We start from the raw sequence: 22,567 nt of genomic DNA, 5'->3' as shown, positions 1-22,567 counted from the left end.
AGTGAATGTTTCATTAACTTGCATTTCCCTAATAGCTAATGATGTTGAACATCTTTTCCAGTGCTTATGTGCAATCTTATTCAGTGAATGTCTGTGTTCTCTTGCCCATTTTCTAAATGGATTGTTTATTTTTTTACTGTTGAGTTTTAAGGCTTTTGTTGTTTTTTAGACAGTCTTGCTCTGTTGCCCAGGCTGGAGTGCAGTGGCCTTGTCACAAGCTCACTGCAACCTTGAATTCCTGGGCTCAAGTGATACTCCTGCCTCAGCTTCCTGAGTAGTTGGAACTACAGGTGCTCACCACCACACCCGGCTAATTTTTTCTATTTTTTGTAGAGATGGGGTCTCTTCTAAACTCCAGGTCTCAAGTGATCTTCCTGCACTGGCCTCCCAAAGTGCTAGGATTACAGGCAAAAGCCACGATGCCCAGCCAGTGGTGACAAATTTAAAGATACTGCAAGGGCTTGATCTGTGATTTTCCACCAGATGATTAATAAGCTACATATTTAAACAAAACTTGGTAGTACATGGGATTTTACGCAAAGATTTTCTGCAGTTCTCATTGATATTATTAAAAATTATGTCCACAGACCCTGTAATATGTAAGTTTGTGGACAAGTGGTTCTCTTTACCTTCTTTTAAGAAGTTGGCTAGATGAGTACAGAACTGGATTTAGGAGAAACGGGATGACCGTATGGCCAGCAGATAGGAGCTAAAAGAACGTAGTAGCCCGCTTCTTCCTGGGGAGACATTTGCCAGTCAGACCAACACTGCCTGTTCCAGGATCTGGGCGATCCCTGCCTCAACAGTACTAGAGATAACACATCTTCCCCCTCTCCCTGGACTCCGTCCCTTCTATCTATCCACTGTCATTCTGAATATGAGGCCCTAGATTGGCTTTGGGCATTTCCAGGTCTACAGTTACACACTCCCCAGGATATAGTTTCAATGGAGAGGATCAACGTTCCAGTTTTGGGAACAGGAAGTAGCAGATGCTTGTAATAGTCGAATCATTTTGTATTCTTGCCCCCTACCAAGAACAAAAAGATAACCATGGGTGGAGGCCTTGCACTATCTTGCTTAGCTAGCGCCCAGTTACTCAGTGCAAATGTTAACCACCCCTCAAGGTATTCCCTGACCATCCAACCTAAAAAGTCAATCACCGTGTTTAGTTTTTTTTATACCTGCATTTGAACTTGTTTTGTCCATCTATTTTTCCTTTATCTTTGTCACACTTAAACATAAGATCTACCGGGGCAGCGACTCTGGATCTGGAGCGCCGAGAAGAAACAGCGCCTGGCCCCGATTCCCGTTCAGAAAAAATTTGTTAGACAATGGCTGGCTGGATGTTTTTGGGAGGGTCGCTCTTGCAACAGCCGCTTAAGCTACCCTAGATATGCCAATCCCAATCAGCCTCTGCGAAGAAGTCCGGGCACTCGCCCTGGTCCCTGGGTCCTAAAAACTAGACCAGCAGGAACAGCGAGGAGCAACGAAGCCCCTCCTTAGCTCGCCTTCACCAAACATCTCCAGACCGGAAGTAGCGAGGACGAATTTCCGGAAGTGGAGACTGCTGGAGGCGGAAATGACGCTAGCATTTGGAGTGGCTGTGGGTAGGCGGACGCGGGCAGCCCGCTGTGGTGCCCGTCGCCTCACACGTTCCTGACCTAGCAGTCCGCACCTCGGTCCACCCATCTCCCTGGGTGGGATCTGGGGCCCTAGGCGAGTCGACTGGGCGACCCGCGCTCCCCTCCAGCTGCTCGGTCTGAGAGTTGCCCCAACAGCCGCTTCCGGGAGCGGGGAGGGAAATCAGCTCCGCCGGTGCGCGGGGATCAGCTGCCCTCTCAGACCGTGTGGCGGTTGCCCCGGCGGCAGCTAGGTGCGGGAAGGGACTGCTGGATCTCCGCACGCGCCAGGTCCCCCCCCCCACCGGGGATCTTGCGCTGGCGGCCCTCGGACTCTGTGTTTAATCGTTGCTCCTGGCAACAGCCATTTCCGGAAGGGAGGGCAGATTGCCCCCCCGCACCGCGGGCGCCGGAGCCCCGGGTTCCGGCCTCTACGCGGCGGTTAGTGCGTCGCCGCCGTTCTCGCCTCCGGTTGCCCTCGGCCGGCCGGGCCCCTGGGCCGCGCCTCCCGGGGTCTTCTCGCAGCTCCAGCGCCTCAGCCGGGCCACCATGGTTCTGCTGCACGTGAAGCGAGGCGACGAGAGCCAGTTCCTGCTGCAGGCGCCGGGGAGCACCGAGCTGGAGGAGCTCACGGTGCAGGTGGCCCGCGTCTACAACGGGCGGCTCAAAGTGCAGCGCCTCTGCTCAGGTGCGGCCCGGAGGGCGGGTCGGGCGGGCCGCGGAGGGATGAAGAAACGGGGCGATCTGGGATGGAGGCAGATGCGCAGGCTAGGGCGAGGGGTCAGCTTTGTGAAGGTTGGAAAAGACTTGCAGCACCCCAGGTTGAAATGCGACACCGGGGCTAAGCGGAGATGAATAAAGAACCAGAGACAGTAGGGCCCGTCTGGCACCCCCCGGCTCGGAGGTGGGCAGGGGGCGAGGCCGAGTGTGCCTAAATGTCTCTCGGAGCCAGGATTTGGGGTGCTGTGAGTGAAAGAAAAGAGACCCCAGAAGGGAGCCGAAAGACCGGGCTGGAGGGCAGATGTGGTGCACTTGAACAAGCGTGAGTGGTGGGATGAGAACTGGGTGGGTTTTTAAAAGGTGAATTCCCTATTTTGAGACTTTAGAGGTGAAGCAGTTTCCGGTGGTGAGCCACTGGCTTTGGGACTGCCCTTCAAAGGTGACAAAAAAGTGAGAATGCCGTGGTGTTCCTTTCCCCACTCCTGGAGACGCGAGCCTGTTTCTCCGGTTACGGTCGCCGTCCTTGGTTCGCATCCTCTCCAGGGCACCGCTGTCCAGTCCCTATTCGTGTTGTCCAGTAGGTATCCACTAGCCACCTGTCGCCACTGAGCTTTTGAAATGTGGCTAGTGTGACCAAGCAATGGAATTTTTAAATTTTATTTCATTTGAATTGATTTAATTAATGTAGCTAGTACCTTCCGAATTAGCACAGCTCTCAAACTTGACCCGATGGTGACCCCAGGTGTCATCTAGGAAGTTATTGAGTGTTTATATATGTACACACACATATGTTAAATATATAAATATATTTAATAAATGACATGTTCCTCGTGTGATTTATTAAGTTACATAAATATGTGATTTTTGCACTATGGAGAACTTAAAGGTCATGGCCTCTTCATGGAGCATGTAAATAGTGTAAATGTGCTTGCAAAACAAACTCAGTATTAAATGTTTTTGTAAGCTGGGTGTAGTGGGTGTGCCTGTAGTCCCAGCTACTGGGTAGGCTCAAGAATCACTTGAGCCCAGGAGTTGGAGCCCAGCCTGGGCAACATAATAGTTAGACCCCACCTCTATTTAAAAAGAAAAAGAAAAGTTGTTTAAAACTTAAAGCATTTGAGGAGAAAAGGAACTCAACTTCTTTTTCTATAACATTATAAATTGGAAATGTGTTGCCGACTGTTAAGAGTCATATTAGTGAACTTAAAATCCATTAATGTATTCTACAGTTGCCAGTGTCAACTGTGACTCCCGCACCAGTGCTCAGCCTTGGGAAGACTAGGATGAGTAAGATCAGCCCCTTGCCCCCCAGTTTGCTTAGATAGTGGTGGGAAGAAAGACAGTAAACATCCCATTTAGTTACACCATTTGTTCCATAGTATTGTGTATTACAGGTCACGTGATACCTTCACACAGTGTTATGGGAACACCTAGATTCATGGGCCTCCTTCACAGGAAGGAAGGGAGGTAGGGAAAGAGGAAGGGAGAAAGGAAGGCAGGCAATGTTGCAAGGTTAAAGTGTGGTTTGGTTTTTGGGTAAATATGGATTAGGAAAACTATAAAGCCATGCATTTGAGTAGTGAATATGATACTAGAAAATTAAAGCCTTTGTCCTGTCTCATACTTTCAAGGGATGGGAGCTGCCTTAAATCCTCCCCACTGATTTATATAAATTATCTGTGAAGTTTTTATATAAAGTATTAGCTGTGTCAACTGAGCAAGCCTTAGAATATACAGCTGAAAATTAAGGAAGATGGAGGTGTTAGAAACTGTTTTGTCTACCATACAAGGTTAAATTAAATGAGATCATCTAAGTAAACACTTGGAAAACTGTAAAACCCGATATGAATATGTGTTCAGGCTTTCAGTGAGTGTTAATCTTGTACCTCCTGAACTCCAGGAAGCACAACATAGCACAAAGGATTAGAGCACGGAATTTATAGCCAGACTGCCTGGGACAGGAGACAAGTTCCTAAGTTCTCTGTGCTTCTGTTGACTGAGGATGAATCGGTGACTCTTTTCAACAGTCTGGGACAAGTCTGGCACACAGCAAGTGGTGTATAAGTGTGTATAAGTGTTTGGTCAATAAAATAGGGAGCCAGATGGGCAGGACCCCTGATTCCTGGGGGCTTCCCTTCCAGTGGGGTGTAAGGTGTTATGGTGGTGATTATCATACCTATTGTCTAACTTTCCCTTGTTTTTAAGAAATGGAAGAATTAGCAGAACATGGCATATTTCTCCCTCCTAATATGCAAGGACTGACCGATGACCAGATTGAAGAATTGAAGTTGAAGGATGAATGGGGTGAAAAATGTATACCCAGTGGGGGTTCAGTATTTAAAAAGGATGACATTGGACGAAGGAATGGGCAAGGTAAGTGAGCATTTCTCTCACTTGTGCATGCACATGCCTGGATATACCAGTAGGTATGAAAGCAATTCTTTAAATTAAAAAATTGATCTCAATGTTTCTATATAAAATTATAAAATACTGTGCTATATAGCCCTTGTGGTAAAACTCTAATCCATGATAAATTAGAGGCATAAAGGAAGTGTCTGTCTTCCTGCTCTTACTAAGTTGCAGCTCACTTATAAGTATATTAGATGAATTAGATGAAATTTCCATTTTTGTAAGTCAAAAATGGTTGAGTATTGGCAATTTCATATGGTTCAGCCTAATCATTTTTGGCGAACATTCATTGAAAATGTATTCAGGGTTGTGTTTTGTTATTGTTTGCAGATGTTGGGGTTGCTTTAGACACTCTGTGAGAGAGGGGTGGAAATGTCAGTACTGGGTCTCCACTGGGTCAAGGCCATGCCTCTCTCTGGGTCGAAGCACTTCAGTGAACAGTGGCAGAACACTGAAGAAATTCTTCTCTGTTCAGTATATGGTTGATCACATGGAATAGGAAGAAAGGATAATCCATTTTGATGGCATATCCCTTTTAATCTGCATTAAAAGCTCCATTTAAAAAACTATAATTGATGGTCCCTAAAGCACTGTTAGGAGCAGAAGAAATAAAAGCAGTATCCCTGCAAGGCCTTTGTAAGCTCAAAAATAAATTTTTAAAATCTCGAGGATAATAGGAATTATTTCCTTGGAATTGTAACCTGGAAAGTGGTTGTCTCCCACATCTTTCATACCTAAACTCATTCTCAATCTGAAGAAGTCTTTGCTTTTCAGAAGGAATCATATCAATGAAAAAAAATAATATCTCACATGAACCAGTTAACAGTTCATTATTCATCTCTAAACCAGTATATTCGTAAATTAACCATTTCTATTCTAATACAAAATTGTGTTAATATTTTCAATGTCTGATTAATATTGTTATTTATTAAGAATAAATAAAAGGAATTGAGATATTTAAGAAGAGTTTTAAAGAGGCTGTATATTTGATGCTGTCTCTCTCCCTCTCTATTTTTGTAGCTCCAAATGAAAAAATGAAGCAAGTTTTGAAGAAGACTATAGAAGAAGCCAAAGCAATAATATCTAAGGTTAGCTTTTTTAAATGATGCTCTAAATCTTGTCTTTTGAGATAGAAACTCCAATTATGGCTTATCTCTCAGTCTTTTCTTTCTCTTTTTTCCCCTTTCTCTTCTTTTCCTTTTTTTCCCCCCCTTTTCTTTCTCTTTTCTTTTCCTCTTTTCTTTTCACCTTCCAGAGTTAAAACAAAGAAGCACGTTTGGAGTGGGTGGTAGCTTTTCCTTTTCCTAATTATGACAGTGGTCCAGAATCTTCCCTGTTCTCATGGGCAGACACACATTTTTGTTGGCTGTGTAAATACAGGTTCACGTGTACCACAAATGTGAATTGATGTGTGTTGATTTCGTTTCTTTTACCTTTTTGAAGAACTTAAGAAAGCTAATAGGGGATATTTGAATATTGTGGCCATAGAATAGCTCTACAGATACATTATTGACATTATAATGTATGTTTGATATAAATAAGTTTGTTGTCATTGTCTTAAGTATTTATACAAAAAGCATTTCATAGAGGGAGAAGCACAGATTATGCCATTGCCATGCAGATAATGTGCATCTGCAAGAAAAGAATTTAAGGATCTTTAAAGAATTGGTATTTGTGTCTTGCTTTTATTTATGTGTTGGGAGCATTAATTGCTACCACCTTCATCTGCAATTCTGGGTTGACAGTTGCTTTTTCTCCTGCTCTTCCTGGCTTGCTTGGCAAAACTGTTACTGCCAAAGCAGTATTTCCTGAACTCTTCAAGCTCTTCACTAAGCTTTTAAGAGCCTCAGCCCTGCAGGAAAGGCCTTGGTTCAATCCAGTGTTTGCAAAATGCATTTGACCACAACAGTTTTTTAAAAAATGTTAATAATAACTGCTAACACCTGGTCACATCTGCCCATCTCAGAACATAGTAAGAAACCAGTGGCCTGGACGTTGTTCTACACCCTCCGCCCCCCACACTTTCTGCTGTGGAAGTCTTTCCTTTGTTGCACCACTTCTTCCCTTTGCCTGTGTACTTCCCAGCGTGCTTTATCCTTGGCCCTCTTTCTCCCTCGGCATTTGTTTCTATCCTGCCAAATGCAGATTCCATCCCCTACAGATAACTCGCAAACTTCTGTCCTCTACCCACGACGTCTTCCTTAATTTGCAACCTGAATTTCCAGCCGGTTCCGAGATGGTTCTACCTGAACATCCAGCCAGCACTTCAAGGTCACACTCCTCTTGTTTCCACACTCCTCTCCCTCGGTGTTTGGCACCTAAGAATAAGCACGTCCTACATGGTTTTCTTTTTCCAGTACCAGAACTGCCAGTGTCTCGGTTCTATAGGCCGAACCTCAATGCCATCTTCAACACTTCCCACTCCGTCACCCATGTGCCTTAAGTTCAGTCCTGTACCGTCTGCTCGTCTGATGCCTCTCAAATCCACCTCCTCCTCCCACTTCCACAGCTACCACTTTATTTAAAGCCCTTCTGTAGCCTTTTGCATTCCAGCACCAGCTGTGTCATCCTACACGTCAACTCAGTTCTGACACTAATGACCCAGAGTTAACGTAGACCCCACAGGTTAAGGGCAAAGTCCTTCAATTCTGACACTAACTACCTGGAGTTAACATCAGATCCCATAAGTTTTTGTTTTATTTTCTTTTTTTTCCCTACCCACCCTGCCCCTGTTTCGTTTTTTTGAGGCAGAGTTTCGCTCTGTTGCCCAGGCTAGAGTGCCGTGGCATCAGCCTAGCTCACAGCAACCTCAAACTCCTGGGCTCAAGCGATCCTCCTGCCTCAGCCTCCCAAGTAGCTGGGACTACAGGCACTTGCTACGACGCCCAGCTAATGTTTTCTATTTTTAGTAGAGATGAGGTCTCACTCTTGCTCGGGCTGGTCTCAAACTCCTGACCTCAAGCCATCCTCTTGCCTCAGCTTTCCAGAGTGCTAGGATTACAGCATGAGCCATTACACCTGGCCTCAGATCCCACAAGTTAAAGGGCAAGGTCATCAACAGGACTCTTCTTACTTTGGACACGAGCCACAAGTGGGGTCCCCAGGCTACCCATACTTCTCTTGGACCTGGCCACAAGTTGAGGCTTCCCATGATGCCCCCCTTCAGGTTCAGTCATTCACTAGAGGGACTCTCAGAACTCACAGGAAGCATATGCTTTTGATTACAGTTTTAATCTAAAGGCTACCTCAAGAATAGCTAGATGGAAGAGACACGTGGGGGGACCAGAGTGCAGAGCTCCATGCCCTCGCCTCATGGAATCCAGTCGCGTCACCAACATGTCAATGTGTTCACCATCCAGGAAGCTCCACTGAGCCTTCATGTCCAGAACTTTTATTGAGGTTTTGTTAAGTAGGCGTGACTGATTAAATGACCAGCTGTGTGACTCAACTCCGTCCCTAGCCCCTTCCCCTCCTTGGAGGTGGTGGGGGTGAGGCTGGTACTTGGACCCGCTAATCATGTGCTTGGTCTTCCTGGCGTGGCCAGCCTCTCCCTTGTGCCAGCTGTGGGTTACATGTTAGCACAAACTCAGGTATGGGGAAAAGGGACTCGTTACAAATAACAAAAGACACTCCTGTCACGCAGGAAATTCCACAAGTGTTTGAAGCTCTGTGCCAGGAACCCAGTACAAAGACCAGATATATTATCTATTATGTCGGCCTTCCCCTGTGCTCTCCAGAGCCTGCTGCCTGGCCTCCCTGCGGCTAGGTCTGCTCCACACCCACTGCAAGCCGACTCCCCCAGCCTTACCACTGCCTCCCAGGAAGGCAGTCGCTGCCCGCGGCCGACAGAGTGAATGTGAACTCCTCAGCCCGGCTTTCGTGGCCAGTCAAAAACTCCACCTACCCTACTAGCCCTGCCCTTCCTGCCTGCCTCACGCCAGGGGGGTGGTTACAGTCTGCTCTGTAATATAGACCATGGGGTAGCTGGCTCGGCCCCTGAAATCGATGGCAGCCACTTTAGAGGAAAACTGTTGGGTTGCTTTTTGTTGCTATGGCAGTGTCCGGCAGGGGTCTGGTACAGGAACGTGACTGGTGAGTGTGGGATTGGTCAGCTGCGTCCTAGGTAACGGTGGCTGCCCGCTTTCAGAAACAAGTGGAAGCCAGTGTCTGTGTCACTATGGAGATGGTGAAAGACGCCTTGGACCAGCTCCGAGGGGCAGTGATGATTGTTTATCCCATGGGGTTGCCACCCTACGACCCCATCCGGATGGAATTTGAAAATAAAGAAGATTTGTCGGGAACTCAGGTATGTGGTTCTTGGGCACTCTGGAAGGTGAGTTCATGTCCCCCAAAGCCCTCCGGATTTGCCTCCCCTCAGATGGAGGTAGCTTTTTGCTTTCTGCACAGTTTCTGTCCTTGCCATGCTGCGCTTCCGAGCAGAGTTCTGAGTTCAGGAGAGGACCCTGAGTGTGTGAGGGGTTTGTCCCCCACACAGAGAGGCAGCAGAGGCCACGCGTGTGGGGCTGGCGTCGGGAGTAACTGAAAACATTTCCACTTTCTTTGGCTGCTGGGAAGCCAGAAACCTTATTTGTTCCTATTTCTACCCAAATGTATTGGTCCCCTTTCATGGAAATTTGTGTTCTAGTCTTACTCCTTGCTTCGTGTTATTTTCTTACCTTTATATTCCATTTTTGTTTTTCTCATTTACTGCTTATCCTATTGGACAATTTTCCTCTAAGGCATCTTAAATAGGTAGAGACTGTGCAGAAGCAAACGGCAGGCCCGTTATGAGTCTTATCAAGCAGGAGCTGGGCACAGTGGCTCACGCCTGTAATCCCAGCACTTTGGGAGGCTGAGGTGGGAGGATCGCTTGAGGCTGGGAGTTTAAAACCAGCCTGAGCAACATAGCAAGATCCCCATCTGTACAAAAAAATTTTTTTAAATTATCTAGGCGTGGTGGCATGTGCCTGTAGTCCCAAGTACTCAGGAGGTCAAGGCAGAAGGATCACTTGAGCCCAGGAGTTTGAAGCTGCAGTGAGCTGTGACGCCACTGCACTCTAGCCCAGGTGACAGAGTAAGACCCTGTCTCAAAAAAACAGCAACAAACAAGCAGCCCAGCAGGATCCCAGTATTCTTTCCTGGCAGTAACCTCCAAATCCATCTAACAGGGCCCTTATGTTATGGACGAGGGTGCACATGAGAGGACACTCCCCATTTCCTGGAGTAAGAGGTTAATTGAGTCAGGGCACGAGGTGAAACTTACAGGGAAGGTCCTAAACTCAGCAAGGACTTTGACTTTAGGGCCTCCCATGGGAGGCGTGGGGAGAGAGCAGGGGGCCCGAAGCCTGTCCCCTGTCGCCTGCCAGGCTCTGCCCCTGGGGTGGGACCACAGCTGGGGATGTGCCTCCTTAAAGCCGGTCCTTACAATTGGCCCCAGGCAGGACTCAACGTGATTAAAGAGTCACAGGCACAGCTGTGGTGGGCGGCCAAAGAGCTGAGAAGAACGAAGAAGCTTGCAGACTACGTGGGCAAAAATGAAAAGACCAAAATTATCGTCAAGATTCAGCAAGTACGTACTTGGGCTTTAACATGTCAGTATTTTTTGTTATTTGCCTTCAAACTGATAAAAATTTGCAGTGAATCTGAAAGATTTAAACTGCTTGTGAAAACTACTATTTTAATCCTATTGGCTTGGGCTTAAACTAAAAATATCCTCTTTCCACACACCAGCAAAAACTGGAAGGAAACGTAGGTCCACTGGCAATAACTGGAGTTTGTTTTCATTTGTGAGGGAAAGAATATGCCATGTTGACATCAACCTTAAGAATACAGCCACAAGTAAATAAATATGTTTCTTGAAATGAAAAGTACAGCCCAGAGCACTGATTGAAGTTTTTTCAAACTGCTGATGCTCTGTACACGAGGAGGAAGGGTTAGAGGCCTTTGAAGGGTGTCGTCACGTAGAGCTGTCTACCTGCAAGGCCACCTTGGTTTTATGTGTGCTTGTAAGTCATCACGCTGTAATTTTGGGAAACCAGGCCCTCCACCATTACCTGCACCCACAGCCTGTGGCTCCGGACACCTTCTTCCCCCACTGGAGCCTCGATGGCTGCCTTGGGACTGGCTGTGACAGAGATGGCATCTGGTCTCCCTCCAGAGCTCAGGGCTGCTGAACACCAAGGCGTCCCTTGGTGACTCACTCTGGGTGATCAGATGTGGATGACTTGTTCATCTTTAGCAGTTGGCAAAGGCAATTATAAAACATGCACTGTCACTTCCGAGATTGTCACTACAAGAACGCCTTAATCCACAATTTGCTCTCGCACTAACCTTTTCAGAGGGGACAGGGAGCTCCAGCCCGAGAACCTATTATTAGCAGCGAGGAGCAGAAGCAGCTGATGCTGTATTATCACAGGAGACAAGAGGAACTCAAGGTACCCGGTGACAGATGGGTCTTCCACAGAGCTGGCACCCAGGGCGTATCCTGCATGTCTTACCTGGGGCAGGTGGGGGGTGATGAGTTCTGCAGAATGGGGGCGATTTCTGCATCTTCCATCTGCCCAGGGCTGTTGTGCCCTGCCAGGTGTCCCCCAGCATTAGGCTCTGGACGTGTCCTGCTTTTGGGGGGGCTCAGAGCAGGGAGGTCGGCCATGGATTCTTTCTTCAGTCTCTTTATGTGTGAAACAGTCTCCTGAAATGCCTTCCTGAATAAAACATATTTATTTCCAGAGACTGGAAGAAAATGATGACGACACCTGTTTAAACTCTCCATGGGCAGATAACACTGCTTTGAAAAGACATTTTCATGGAGTAAAAGACATAAAGTGGAGACCAAGATGAAGTTCACCAGTTGTTGAAGCCTTCAAAAATATTAGCTCACCTTTCTTTTAGGAAAAATAATTATAATAATAAAAAGGAGACCGCACCACTCTCTCTAAAAGATGTTGAAGTTTCTAGTTTTCTTAGTTTTCTTTTAGCTTGAATTGTTATTCAAGGTTTTAGAACTTACTAAATACATCTTCAAAAGAAAAATGTGTAACATCTTTTTGTTTTGGGAAAGCTATGTAGTATCTCAGGGTTTTCTCCAATAAAATACTAAAAATGTAATTACAAACTTTTTTTTTTCCGATTCCTTTGTTTTTTATATTCTCGTGACAACTTGTATTAGAGGAAATCTGAAAGGACCTTTTCCTTAGCAAGTACTTGATATAAAACTTGACTGTCAGTGACCACTAGAGGTCGCTGCGCAGCCACCTGGCGTCCCATTTTCTTCCTGCGCTGTTGCTGGCTGTATTTAAGCTAAACTCTCAGCCTTGTTTGAGAGACTCCTGTGATCCCGCTGAAGAGTCTAACTGTGGCCGGGCATCCCCCAGCCTCGCAGGTGAAGTTCACCCCCTGGTTGATGCCTCTCTAGCCTTGTCTTCCAGGAGTAAAGGCTACACCTGTGATGTAAGTTGAGTGGCCAAAGTCGTCTAACTCTGACACTTAAATCCTTCTGTGGTTTCTCAGCTTCTCCCATCTCCTTCATCAGAAAAGATCCTGAAAATGAATTCGGACCCTAGTAGAGTGCAGCTCTCCCTGTGGACAGCAGAGTCTGGCTTCTGCTCTCAGTGTGCTGAGATTTGCCCCCAGGGGACTGGTGGTGTCAGACTTGGGCTCCGGGACCATCCGCAGGATGCACTGGACCCATCATCCTGACTGGGTGTTGTAGGACACCTTTGATTTTAAATACTCCAACTCCTCATCCCCATAAACCATTCAAGTAGCCTATAAGCCCTGACAGCTCAGCATGTGAAGGATGCCTCCCGGACTGCCTGTGGCAACCAGAAGTGGCCTAGAAATTTCCTCACGCTTGCCTTTTGGTGTCTAGGATCCTGTTCCCTTAGTTAGAGGGAAGGCAGTGTGCTCGCCCTGAGGGAAAGTGAAGGACATGGGGCATTTCCCTGCCCTGGCCTTCCTGCCCTATGCCCGAGCTCCCACCATCCTGCACAGAGGAGCCACGGGAGTGAGGGCAGGTGGCACAGGGACAGTGCCCGTCTGCTGAGGGACAGCTTTCCTGGGAACGAGATCCCCGACTTAATCACAGAACAGTGTTTTCTAAAGTGGGCTGTGGTTGACTGTTTATCTTGGTGTGCCTCTTACTCTTTTGGTGGATTGTCAAATTTTGTAAAACCAAATTTGCATCATTTTCATTTTTACTTTGATTATCATTTTAAATGTCTCCATGAATAGTTTTTGGCTTTGGATGATATAAAATTTGCAATAAGATCCTATGATTTTATTTAATGAGCATCCTTTGTCAATGTTCAGTTTATATGCATTAAATTCATACTCACGCAAGAGAAAGTTAATGAAGCCATGTGATCACAGTAGATCTCTTTAAGAACTACTCCTTCCATTTCATTAGGAATTATTGACTCAGTGGGATATAGATGCAGTAAGTGGCCATTATACTTACTCTCTTGCTTCATAACCAAAACTTCCTAGCCAAAGAGTCTCACTTGAGAGTAAAGAGATCACTAGGTTGCTAGCAGCACACTACACTACTGAGTACTCATGTAAAAAGAACAAGCCTCTCCCAGCCCTTCTCTGCCTCAAAGCCCCCGAGCTGGGCCTGTTCAGATGCAGCAGGTCTTTGGGGTGTAAGCAGGTGAGAAGCCCCCGACAAGCCGTCCGTGCGGAACGGGAGGCAGGCAGGCCGTGGCGCCCGCTATGCTCCCTGAGCTGTGTGTTGATTCACTTTGCATCCACCTGCTGACTCATCTGAGGTCACGTAGCTAGTGATGGAAGGGACAAGGGGTCACACCCAGGACTTCCCAAGGAACCAGTTTATCAGCAGAAGTCATCCTGCCGGTGTCAGGCTATATTCATCAACGTAAGTATGTGGCCTGGTGCTACCGTCTCTTTTCACCCAGTACTGCTTTGGATCCATGTCAAAAGGAAACGAGGTGCCTGTTGCGTGCACGGTGCCCATCTGGGTCTGTGGTTTTGCCCTTTGACATAACTTGTCTTCTTGCATGATTATTTCATGGAGACCAGGAATGCTAGTAATAAAATTTGACACCTCCTAAAATCCTTGTGAACAGCAAACTGACAGCGTCAGGCAGTATTTCTGTCACAAGATCACCTCGTTCCTTGGCAACTGCTCTGTGAAGAATGTGCCGTCTAGCTGGAAAGGAACCACCACATGCTCGGAGCACAGTAGCCGGGAGGGGGTCTGAACTCTGCCACATTCTCTGCCAAAGCCTCAGCAACCACCCCCTTGGAGAGGTGACGAGGGGACTGCTCACGACACATCACGCTCTGATTGTCACAAGTTCCCAGGAGTTACCACTCCACATTGCTGAACGTCATGCTGGTCCCAGAGAAAGCTGAAGGAGAGCGTGATTGATTCCCAGGAAAAGCTCAGCACTAGACGTGGTGATAGCAATGGCAGCTGGCGTTTATTGGGACCTTACTATTTCCCAGCTGGTGGTGCTGAGCACTTTGCCTGTATTTTTTCATGTATACCTCATAACAACCAAATGAGGGGGAAACTACTATTGTTGCCATTTCGTAAATTAGGAAACCAAAGCCCAGAAAGGTTAAATTGCTCAAGGTGAAGCATCTCAAAATCACCTGCTCACCCTACAGTTTGCCGTTAATATACAGTAAGTTTCTGCTTGTACTTCATGTAGTTATAAACTGCAAGCCAGTGAACAGTGACAAGTGCACGTCTGTGATGGACCATACCAAGAGAGGCCTCTCTGGAGAGGGCAGGTGGCAGCCTTTGGTAAGTTTAATGTCTGAGCCAACAGTGACGAGATTATGGTTCCTAAGACTCGACTTTGGTTCATGTTTAGTCCACTCAGGCTGCCAAAGCAGAACACTGTAGCCTGGGTGGCTTATAAATGACAGATTTCTTTCTCACAGTTCTGGAGACTGGGAAGTCCAAGATCAGAGCACCAGCAGGGCAGATTCCGGATGTGGTGAGGGCTGCTTCCTCATTCAGACGCCCGTCTTTTCACAGTAACTACATGGCGGAAGGGGCAAGAGGTGTCTCATGTCCCTTTTATAAAGGCACTAATGCCATTCATGAGGGCTTTACCCCCATGCCCTAATCACCTCCCAAGGCCCACCTCCTAATGCTATCCCCTCGGGGATTAGGTTTCAACATAAGAATTTTGAGGGCACAAATATTCAGTCCATAGTAGGTCACCAACAACTAACTGTGAGGGGGAAAAAGATATGTGAACCCGTCCTTGAGATGCTGTAAGCAAAAACAGACACTGGCTCAACTCTGCAAACTACTGCCCCAAATGATAAAAGAATGAGGCTGGGGCTGCCCCCCAGCTGGAGGAGAGACCCCCACCTGCTTCCAGGCCTAGCACAGGCAGGTCACAGCTTTCTTTGCTGGTAGGATTCTGGGTCACTCTAGCATGGTTCCGAGGTTAGGGTATAGACAGATTTCCACGGGCTAAATCCTGGTCTATCATTTCTTTGAATGGATTGAATTCCAGGTACAGATGGTCCCAGGCTTACCATGGTTTGACTTAAGATTTTTTGGCTTTATGATAGTGCAAAAATGATACACATTCAGTAGAAGCTGTACTTCGAATTTTGAATTTTGAGTCTCCATCTTTTTCTGGGTTAGCAGTATATGGTAGATAGTCTCTCTCCAGCCCAGCTCCCCATCAGCCCTGCGGTCATGTGGTAACATCCCATACTCCACAGCAGACTGTGTTGCCAGGTGATTCTTCCCGACTGCAGGCTAATGTAGTGTTCTGGATGTGCTTAAGGTAGGCTGGGCTAAGCTATGATGTTTGGTAAGTTAGGTGTATTCAATACATTTTAGACTTACGATATTTTCAACTTGCAATGGGTTTATTGGGACGTAACCCCATTGCAAGTCGAGGAGCATCTGTATTCAGACCAAGAAAACAGCCGTGTGGCTGTGTTGCTATTCCTGCACGTGAGCCAGCATCCTTAGGAAACGCAGAATGTGAAGCGCCAAAACCCCATTTGTAGCTTAGTTTTGTAACCTAAATCCCCGCCCCCACACCTGGTCGCATTAGATGGCAGCCCTGCCAAGTAGCCACATAACCACGGCTTTGTCACAGCCTCTCACCTGAACCTCTCTTGAATGCACGTGGTACCGCAGCCCCAGGTACCTACGCACATTCCAACACTCCCCTGGCTCATTGCGAGACACAGTCGGGAGCCAGGGGGGCAAGTCTATGACTGTGAGAACGGCCCTGTGTCCTTCCTTCCACCCGCCCTCGTTCACAGCCTTTTGAATCCAGATGAAGCCCAAGGCTGAGGGACAGGGGGACATGACCAGGTGTCATAAATGCTGACCATGGCCTCTTCTTCCCCCTCCCCGCCTGCTTCTGCCCCATCCCCTGTCCAAAACAAAGCAGGCAGCTACCACTGCAGCATTATTCTAGTGAGTTCTCTCTCCTTGGTATCTTACGTGTATTCTGCTGGGGTGGATCTCACAGGCTCAGAGCAACCCTGTGTTCTAATGACAAATTAGCAAAATATAAGCTCTTGCTATCAGAGTCCTCGAGTCTGGCTAAATCACTTAGGACTGCAAAGATAAGACAGAGAGAGATAAAGCAATTAAGGGCATTGACAGGCAAACCAAACCCCAGACTGAGAGCTGCTGAGTTTGCCTGCTAGACCTTCACACCATGAACTCAGCTCTCAGGAACAGAAACCCAACTCTCCTTGCAACTAGGCCCCTAAACGTAGCTTTTCTAGAGATAATTCTCATTCAACAGCAGAGGGAGTTTTTGAGTGGCATAGCTCTTGATTTTTCCTTGGGAAATAAACATTCTTTTTTTTTTTTTTGAGACAGAGTCGCGTTCTGTTGCCCGGGCTAGAGTGCCATGGCATCAGCCTAGCTCACAGCAACCTCAAACTTCCAGGCTCAAGCAATCCTCCTGCCTCAGCCTCCCGAGTAGCTGGGACTACAGGCATGTGCCACCATGCCCGGCTAATTTTTTCTATATAGTTTTAGTTGCCCAGCTAATTTCTTTCTATTTTTAGTAGAGACAGGGTCTCGCTCTTGCTCAGGCTGGTCTCGAACTCCTGAGCGCAAATGATCTGCCCGCCTCGGCCTCCCAGAGTGCTAGGATTACAAGCCTGAGCCACTGCACCTGGCTGGGAAACAAATATGATTTCAGTTACCAGCTATAGGATTTTCATAGATTTGTGCTAAAGGAACTCACAGATTGGGGAACATGTCTACAGAATAAATGCTGTAAGTTGACTCTTAGCAAATATGATTTGACCTATTAAAGTTTGACACTGTCTATATTGGAAAATTCATTCTGAGCTGAGATGGAAGAAAAGGAAAGGACACTTTATTAGGCTTAAAATAACAATTTGGGGAAAAAAACAGAAAATTTCAGAATGTGTGGACATTTCATTAGTTTTGAAACAAACTGTTATGGACTAAATAGTGTCATTTTTCCCTCTCCACTGCCACCCCCACCCCGACAAATTCTTATGTTGAAGCCATAGCCCCTCCCCCAGAAGGTGGCTGTCTTTGGAGATAGCACCTTTACAGAGGGGATTACGACTAAATGAGGTCATAAGGGTGGGACCCTAGTGCACATGACTGGTGTCCTCATAAGAAGAGGAAGAGACACCAGGAATGTGACAGAAACAGAGAAAAGGCCATGTGAGGACACAGCGACAAGGTGGCTGTCTGCAAGCCAAAGAGAGAGGCCTCAGGAGAAACCAACCCTGCCTACACTGTGACCTTGGACTTCCAGCCTCCAGAACTGTGAGAAAATAAATGTCTTTGTTTAAGCCACCTGGTCTGTGGCATTTTATCATGGCAGCTCTTGCAAACTAAGATTTCCAAAGAGATGGACATTCTTCCTTTAGAATGCCAAGGAACATACTAACATGGTAAAATATAATTTTAAATATTTTTTCTCAAAGGGGAAGATACCCCAACACACAATTCCATCATCATCTACATAACCCAACTTTCTGATTCTCCCAACTCCCACAGCCCTGGACAAGGTGGGGAGCCAGCTCCAACCTCAAGTCCCAGGTGCCCTGAGTCCACCACCCCATTGAGCTGGTTGTAATAGTGGTATTTGTTTACATGTCTGGCTCCTGAATGGGCTGTGAGCTCTTGGGGGCAAAGACACTCTTGTAGCCAGATTTTAAACTCTTTCCCTGCAAATGCAAGTGTTTTGACACTACCCTCGGCCGTCAGTGAGGACAAGCGAAGGGCCAGCACCTTCTATTTTAGTGCAGGCCTGTGCTTTGCTTTAGTGCATATCCCAAGGGAGGACAGGCTAGAGCTGTCGATTGTGCAGCGGGACCTCTGGTTTTCCCGCTTCCTCTGCTGCGCGGGCTGTGGAGCTTCCTGGTGCAGGGTAGCGTCTGGAGCAGAGTGCTGCTGTCTGGTCTGCTGTGCATGCCTGTCACAGCCCAGCCAGGGGCCTGGAGAAATGCCTCAGTGGCAGTCAGTCTTCTAGCTTTTTTGACTAGGGAAGCAATCGCACAATCAGACTTTCATTCTAGGAGAGGAATCTTTGGCAGAGCAAAGGAAATTCTTTTGTAACACAGAGCACACTGTAGTAGAGCACCTAATTTTTTTGTAGGAAAACATGTTAGGAGCAAGCAGCATTCTAATGAATCAGTGCCACCCAGCACAGCACTAAATGGGACATGCGGGTTCTCTCTGTCCTTGGAGGCCTCTGCCCAGTCCAGTGTTTCTCAAAAGAGTCATAGAAACTTTGCAGAAAAATGTCAAATGGGAAGAGACATGTCTCTCGGAAGCTTCCTGCCGAGCCTGTGACGCTGTGCACATGGACAGCCACACTCCCCCATCCCAGAACTGTGTCTCCCAGATGGGGTATTGGGGCACCCCCTATCTGGACAGGGTTTGGGGCTTTTAACCCAGCCGTGTCCTTTCTCCCACCAGATGTGCTGCAGTATAATTGTTCCTTTACAGCTGTGAAAGTTGTCAACACCAAAATGGAGTCACTTATGTCAAACACCAAAAACAATGGAGCCAGGAGGCCGTGGAGGAGGGGCCTTCGTGCATGGGTGTCTAGGATAAGAACAGTTGCAAGGACTCTCTGGGAACTACAAACATTTCAGGTAAGCAGCTTCTGTGAAGAGATCTCAGCACCAGCCAGTACCAGCAATGAGCAAACGCCAGCTCCTGCGAGAAGCCCCTATAGCCAGTGTTCTTTGTTTCAAAGCAGCTTGTGTGGCTCTCTCCTTTTTTGCCCTTAAAGGCTTCCCCTTACCCCGCCTTCCTCAGATGCGCCAATGGACCACCATAGCATACGAACATATCCAGGATTGCAATCCCTTGCTATTCCTGGATAAACTTTTTTTTTTCCCCATTTGCTCCTCAATTTAGGTTGACAGAGCTTTCCTTGACCACTTGAGTTCTGTCCTGACTTGCTAAGGCCACCTACTGACCCATTTTGGCACCACCCTTCATAAGGCCCAGTGGCCACTGGGGTCCCCTGTCAGAACCTGCAGCCATGTGCTCCTGGGGAGAGGGAACCAGCCATGGCCCAGGGAGCCCAGAGCCAAGACACGCTTCTGATCAGAACCCTACTATCAGACTTCCTTTTGTTTCTTTTTAAATGCCTGTTAAAAGGGGCTTTTACCTATTCAAATAATATGTGCTCAATTTAGAAATTTTGAGGGGAAAAAGCAGAAAGCAAAAAAAAAAAAAATTAAATACCACCCTCTGAGAGAACTACTGCTAACTTTTTATCATGGAAATTAAAATTTAACATGAAATTACAAAAAAAAAAAAAAACCCATGATGAACCTCCATGTACCCACCACTCAACTTCAAAAATTTCCAGTGTTTTGCTAACCTTGTTTCATCTATTTTCCCATTGGCCCCTCCCTGAAGCCTTTTTTAAAAATCCCCAGACATCATTTCACTTCATCGGTAACTCCAACATGTTATGCACATAGAACATTCACAAATAAAACATTAACAAATTGCAGAAGTTTAAAAAAAAAACCCAGAAATTCACATTAACATCAAAATTACCAAAAGGCTCTCACTCCTGGAAATTGAACACATATTATGATGCTAGTCTTGGAGAAAGAGGATATTCAAAGCAATGTTGCACAATTTCTAGAAAGTAATGGTAATGAAAAAGTGTATCAGAATTTATGACATTCTGTTACACAGGAATGGGGAAAATGTATAGTATTAAATAATAGAATCAATAAAAAATAAAAATAAATCAAACATTTAAATAAAGAACTAGAAAAGTACCAACAAATAAACCAAGGAAAGCATATTGTAGGAATTTATTAAAGATCAAAGCAGAAATTTAATGAGTTGAAAAGAATAAAACAAAATTGAAAAACCTAAGAGTTTGGGAAAAATCAACAAAATTGGAAAACTCTTAACTGACATAATTTAAAAAGAAAAATCACAAATAAGAAATGACAAAGGGAAAGTACAATTTAGTAGAAGAATTCCTAAAAATAATGATCTTAGCCCTTATCTGAGGGCTCTCTTGCTGCATCATAACATGGTGGAGGGTGTTGCATGGTGACAGGGCAAGAGCAGGCCAGCTCAGGGCTCGCCTCAATATTGATGGGGTGATTCTGGGTCCGGTGCCTGACTGCATCCATTTTCTTGCCCAGTTGAGGAGAACAGCCTGACGCCTACCCAGGATGCTGATCCTGCTTTCCAAGATGGGTTGTGTGTCACCTGGGCTCACACTCTCTGCCATGTGCTCACACACCGGAGGAAGCTGAAGACTTTAGCCTGCTCTGTTTGACAGTAGGGTCGGGGTGCAGAATGGGTGCAATGGGGGGTTTACGGCAGTAGGTAGCAGGTAGCAATAGCAGGAGCAGGGTCAGGGGAGGCAAGTCAGGAGTGTAGTCACCGCGTGTTGCTGATGCCCCTCCCAGGTTAGCTAATTCCTGGGGATAGCAAACAACTCCCCTAGGAGGGTGCTCTTCAAATGCAAACCCACCCATCCAGAGCCCTATCCCCAACCACCTCCTTCATTGGGGTCTTATACCCAACGCCAGGTACCCCTGCCTTAATCACCCCAGTGCCAGGTGCCAGACAACTGGAGCCCACTCCTGCTCCCTGGAGCCCCTGAAATTAGCAAGCTCACCAACCCTAAGCCTGCTTAGCCTGCTCACTCTGCCTCTCTTGTCATCCCTCCCTGTGGAATCCACGTCTCTCCTCCCTCCCTCCACCTCCTGAGCCACCCTGTGTGCCCATGTGGGCCCCTGTGACACGGTGTGCCCCCTGCCTTGGGATCTGTGAGTAACAGACTGTCTTTTCGATGGCAGGCGCCTCCTGATCATTCGCCTCGCCGTACCTGAATGGTAATAAAACCCACATTTTGAAACGTGAGCACAGCACCAAAACACAGGTGAGTATACGCAGTTCCTAGAGCAGCTCATGAGGGGGGGCATTGCCAAGGTCATGGGTGCAATTCAGCCTCATGTCAGCCCCCTGACACTTCTGGGTGCTGAGGGTGCCCCTTCTCCCCCCGGGACAGGGTGAAGGGGTCGCAGCCCTTCCCCATTGGCCTGTACTGTACCCCACTGCCCAGCGCCCCCACCCCGGCTGCCTGGTCAAGAGACTGGGGTGCACTGACTGGACACCTGCCCTCCCAGAGTGTGGTTCTGTCTGAACCCTCACCTTAGGGACTGAGGGGACAGAAGCTGGAGGTGAGAATCTCAAAGAAGTGGCCACAACCTTCAAACCCAGATGCTTTCTGGGCTGTTCAGTGAAAGGAAGTTTGTGTTAAAGCCGTGGGAAGTTTAGCCCTTCCTTGGTTACAAACACAACCCAGCTACATATTAGCTCAAGAATTTGTTATTATGCGAAAGGGTAGCTGGAGACCAAGCAAAACCCTAACCGAGAGGACGTGGTGGCGGAATAAAATCAGAGGGCAGGGACTGCCCCCTCAGCTTTGGAGGACAAAACCTTCCAGAGCATTTGCTCCCCAGGAAGGGACCGAGCTGGGCAGGTGGGTGGGGGTTAATCACAGTTCAGGCTCACACTGTTAGACCAGAACCGAGAGAGCACACGTGCAGGAGAATTCCAAAAACCAAAGTTCCCCCTTCTCCGCGGGGTAATTATTCCTCACCATCGAAGTCAGCCCCCCCAAGTGGCTGCGCATGGGAAGTTTCCCAGTGCTGCCGGCTGGCCCGCACAGGCACTGTTCCTTGTGACCTTGGACACAGCTCCTTCCGTCCGCACGTGCTGTCCCTGCCTGGCACGCACATGTGGGTTCTCTGCCACATGCTCAGGGGCACCCTGGTTCTCTGTGCAGCTCTCTCTCCGATCTGTGTCTGGGGACCTCTAGCCACCTCGGTCTCCCTGGACCGTCAGCTACGTGTCCTCAATTCTGGGGACTCCCTGGGCCCACAGGGACGTGAGATCCCATTATTCTCTTCCTGCACCCCACGCCCCAGCCAAATGATGTCGCCCGTCCCTCAGCAGCTGTGCCGGTCCCGGTGCTGCGAGTGTCGCTGCTGGATCCCCATGACTGTCCCTTCCCTGGGAGTTGCCCTTTGCCCAGGCGGAGCTACCTGGTGGGGAGCCAGCACCTCTCCCCACAAATTCCCCAAGCCAACGGCTGGCTGTCCCAAGGCAGGAGGGGCATGGAAGGCCTCGCCTCCTGGTGGGACCTGCTCTGCCGAGCACTTCGGGGTCCAGAGCTCCCTGTGGGTTGGACTGATGCCACCTCCCTGGGGGGCTTTCTCCCCACTCCCTTCTGAACGCCCTCCTTAATAAACCTCTCGAACAAGCGTCCCCATCTCAGGCTCTGCTTCTAGGGGTCCGACCCAAGACATTC

The 22,567-nt window shown here is 47.6% G+C and overlaps 1 protein-coding gene across 2 annotated transcripts; it reads left to right on the top strand.

The window, feature by feature from the left end:
* Positions 1 to 1,888: 1,888 nt before the first annotated feature.
* On the top strand, positions 1,889 to 11,866 carry CFAP298 (cilia and flagella associated protein 298). 2 transcript variants are annotated; one of them, XM_045540552.1, is made up of 7 exons: positions 1,889 to 2,307; positions 4,545 to 4,712; positions 5,769 to 5,836; positions 8,896 to 9,054; positions 10,186 to 10,317; positions 11,087 to 11,182; positions 11,478 to 11,866. In XM_045540552.1, the coding sequence occupies exons 1-7, from the start codon at positions 2,169 to 2,171 to the stop codon at positions 11,586 to 11,588; spliced, it is 873 nt and encodes a 290-aa protein (XP_045396508.1). In that variant the 5' UTR covers positions 1,889 to 2,168; the 3' UTR covers positions 11,589 to 11,866. The 2 variants fall into 2 exon arrangements, with proteins under 2 accessions (XP_045396508.1, XP_045396510.1); XM_045540554.1 differs by lacking the exons at positions 1,889 to 2,307; positions 5,769 to 5,836 and having other exon boundaries at positions 4,635 to 4,712.
* Positions 11,867 to 22,567: the final 10,701 nt, after the last annotated feature.

Source organism: Lemur catta, chromosome 1, assembly GCF_020740605.2.
Source record: "Lemur catta isolate mLemCat1 chromosome 1, mLemCat1.pri, whole genome shotgun sequence".
Taxonomy (NCBI): domain Eukaryota; kingdom Metazoa; phylum Chordata; class Mammalia; order Primates; family Lemuridae; genus Lemur; species Lemur catta.
The sequence above is the reverse complement of the archived record's forward strand: the minus strand, read 5'-3'. Positions and strand labels throughout refer to the sequence as shown.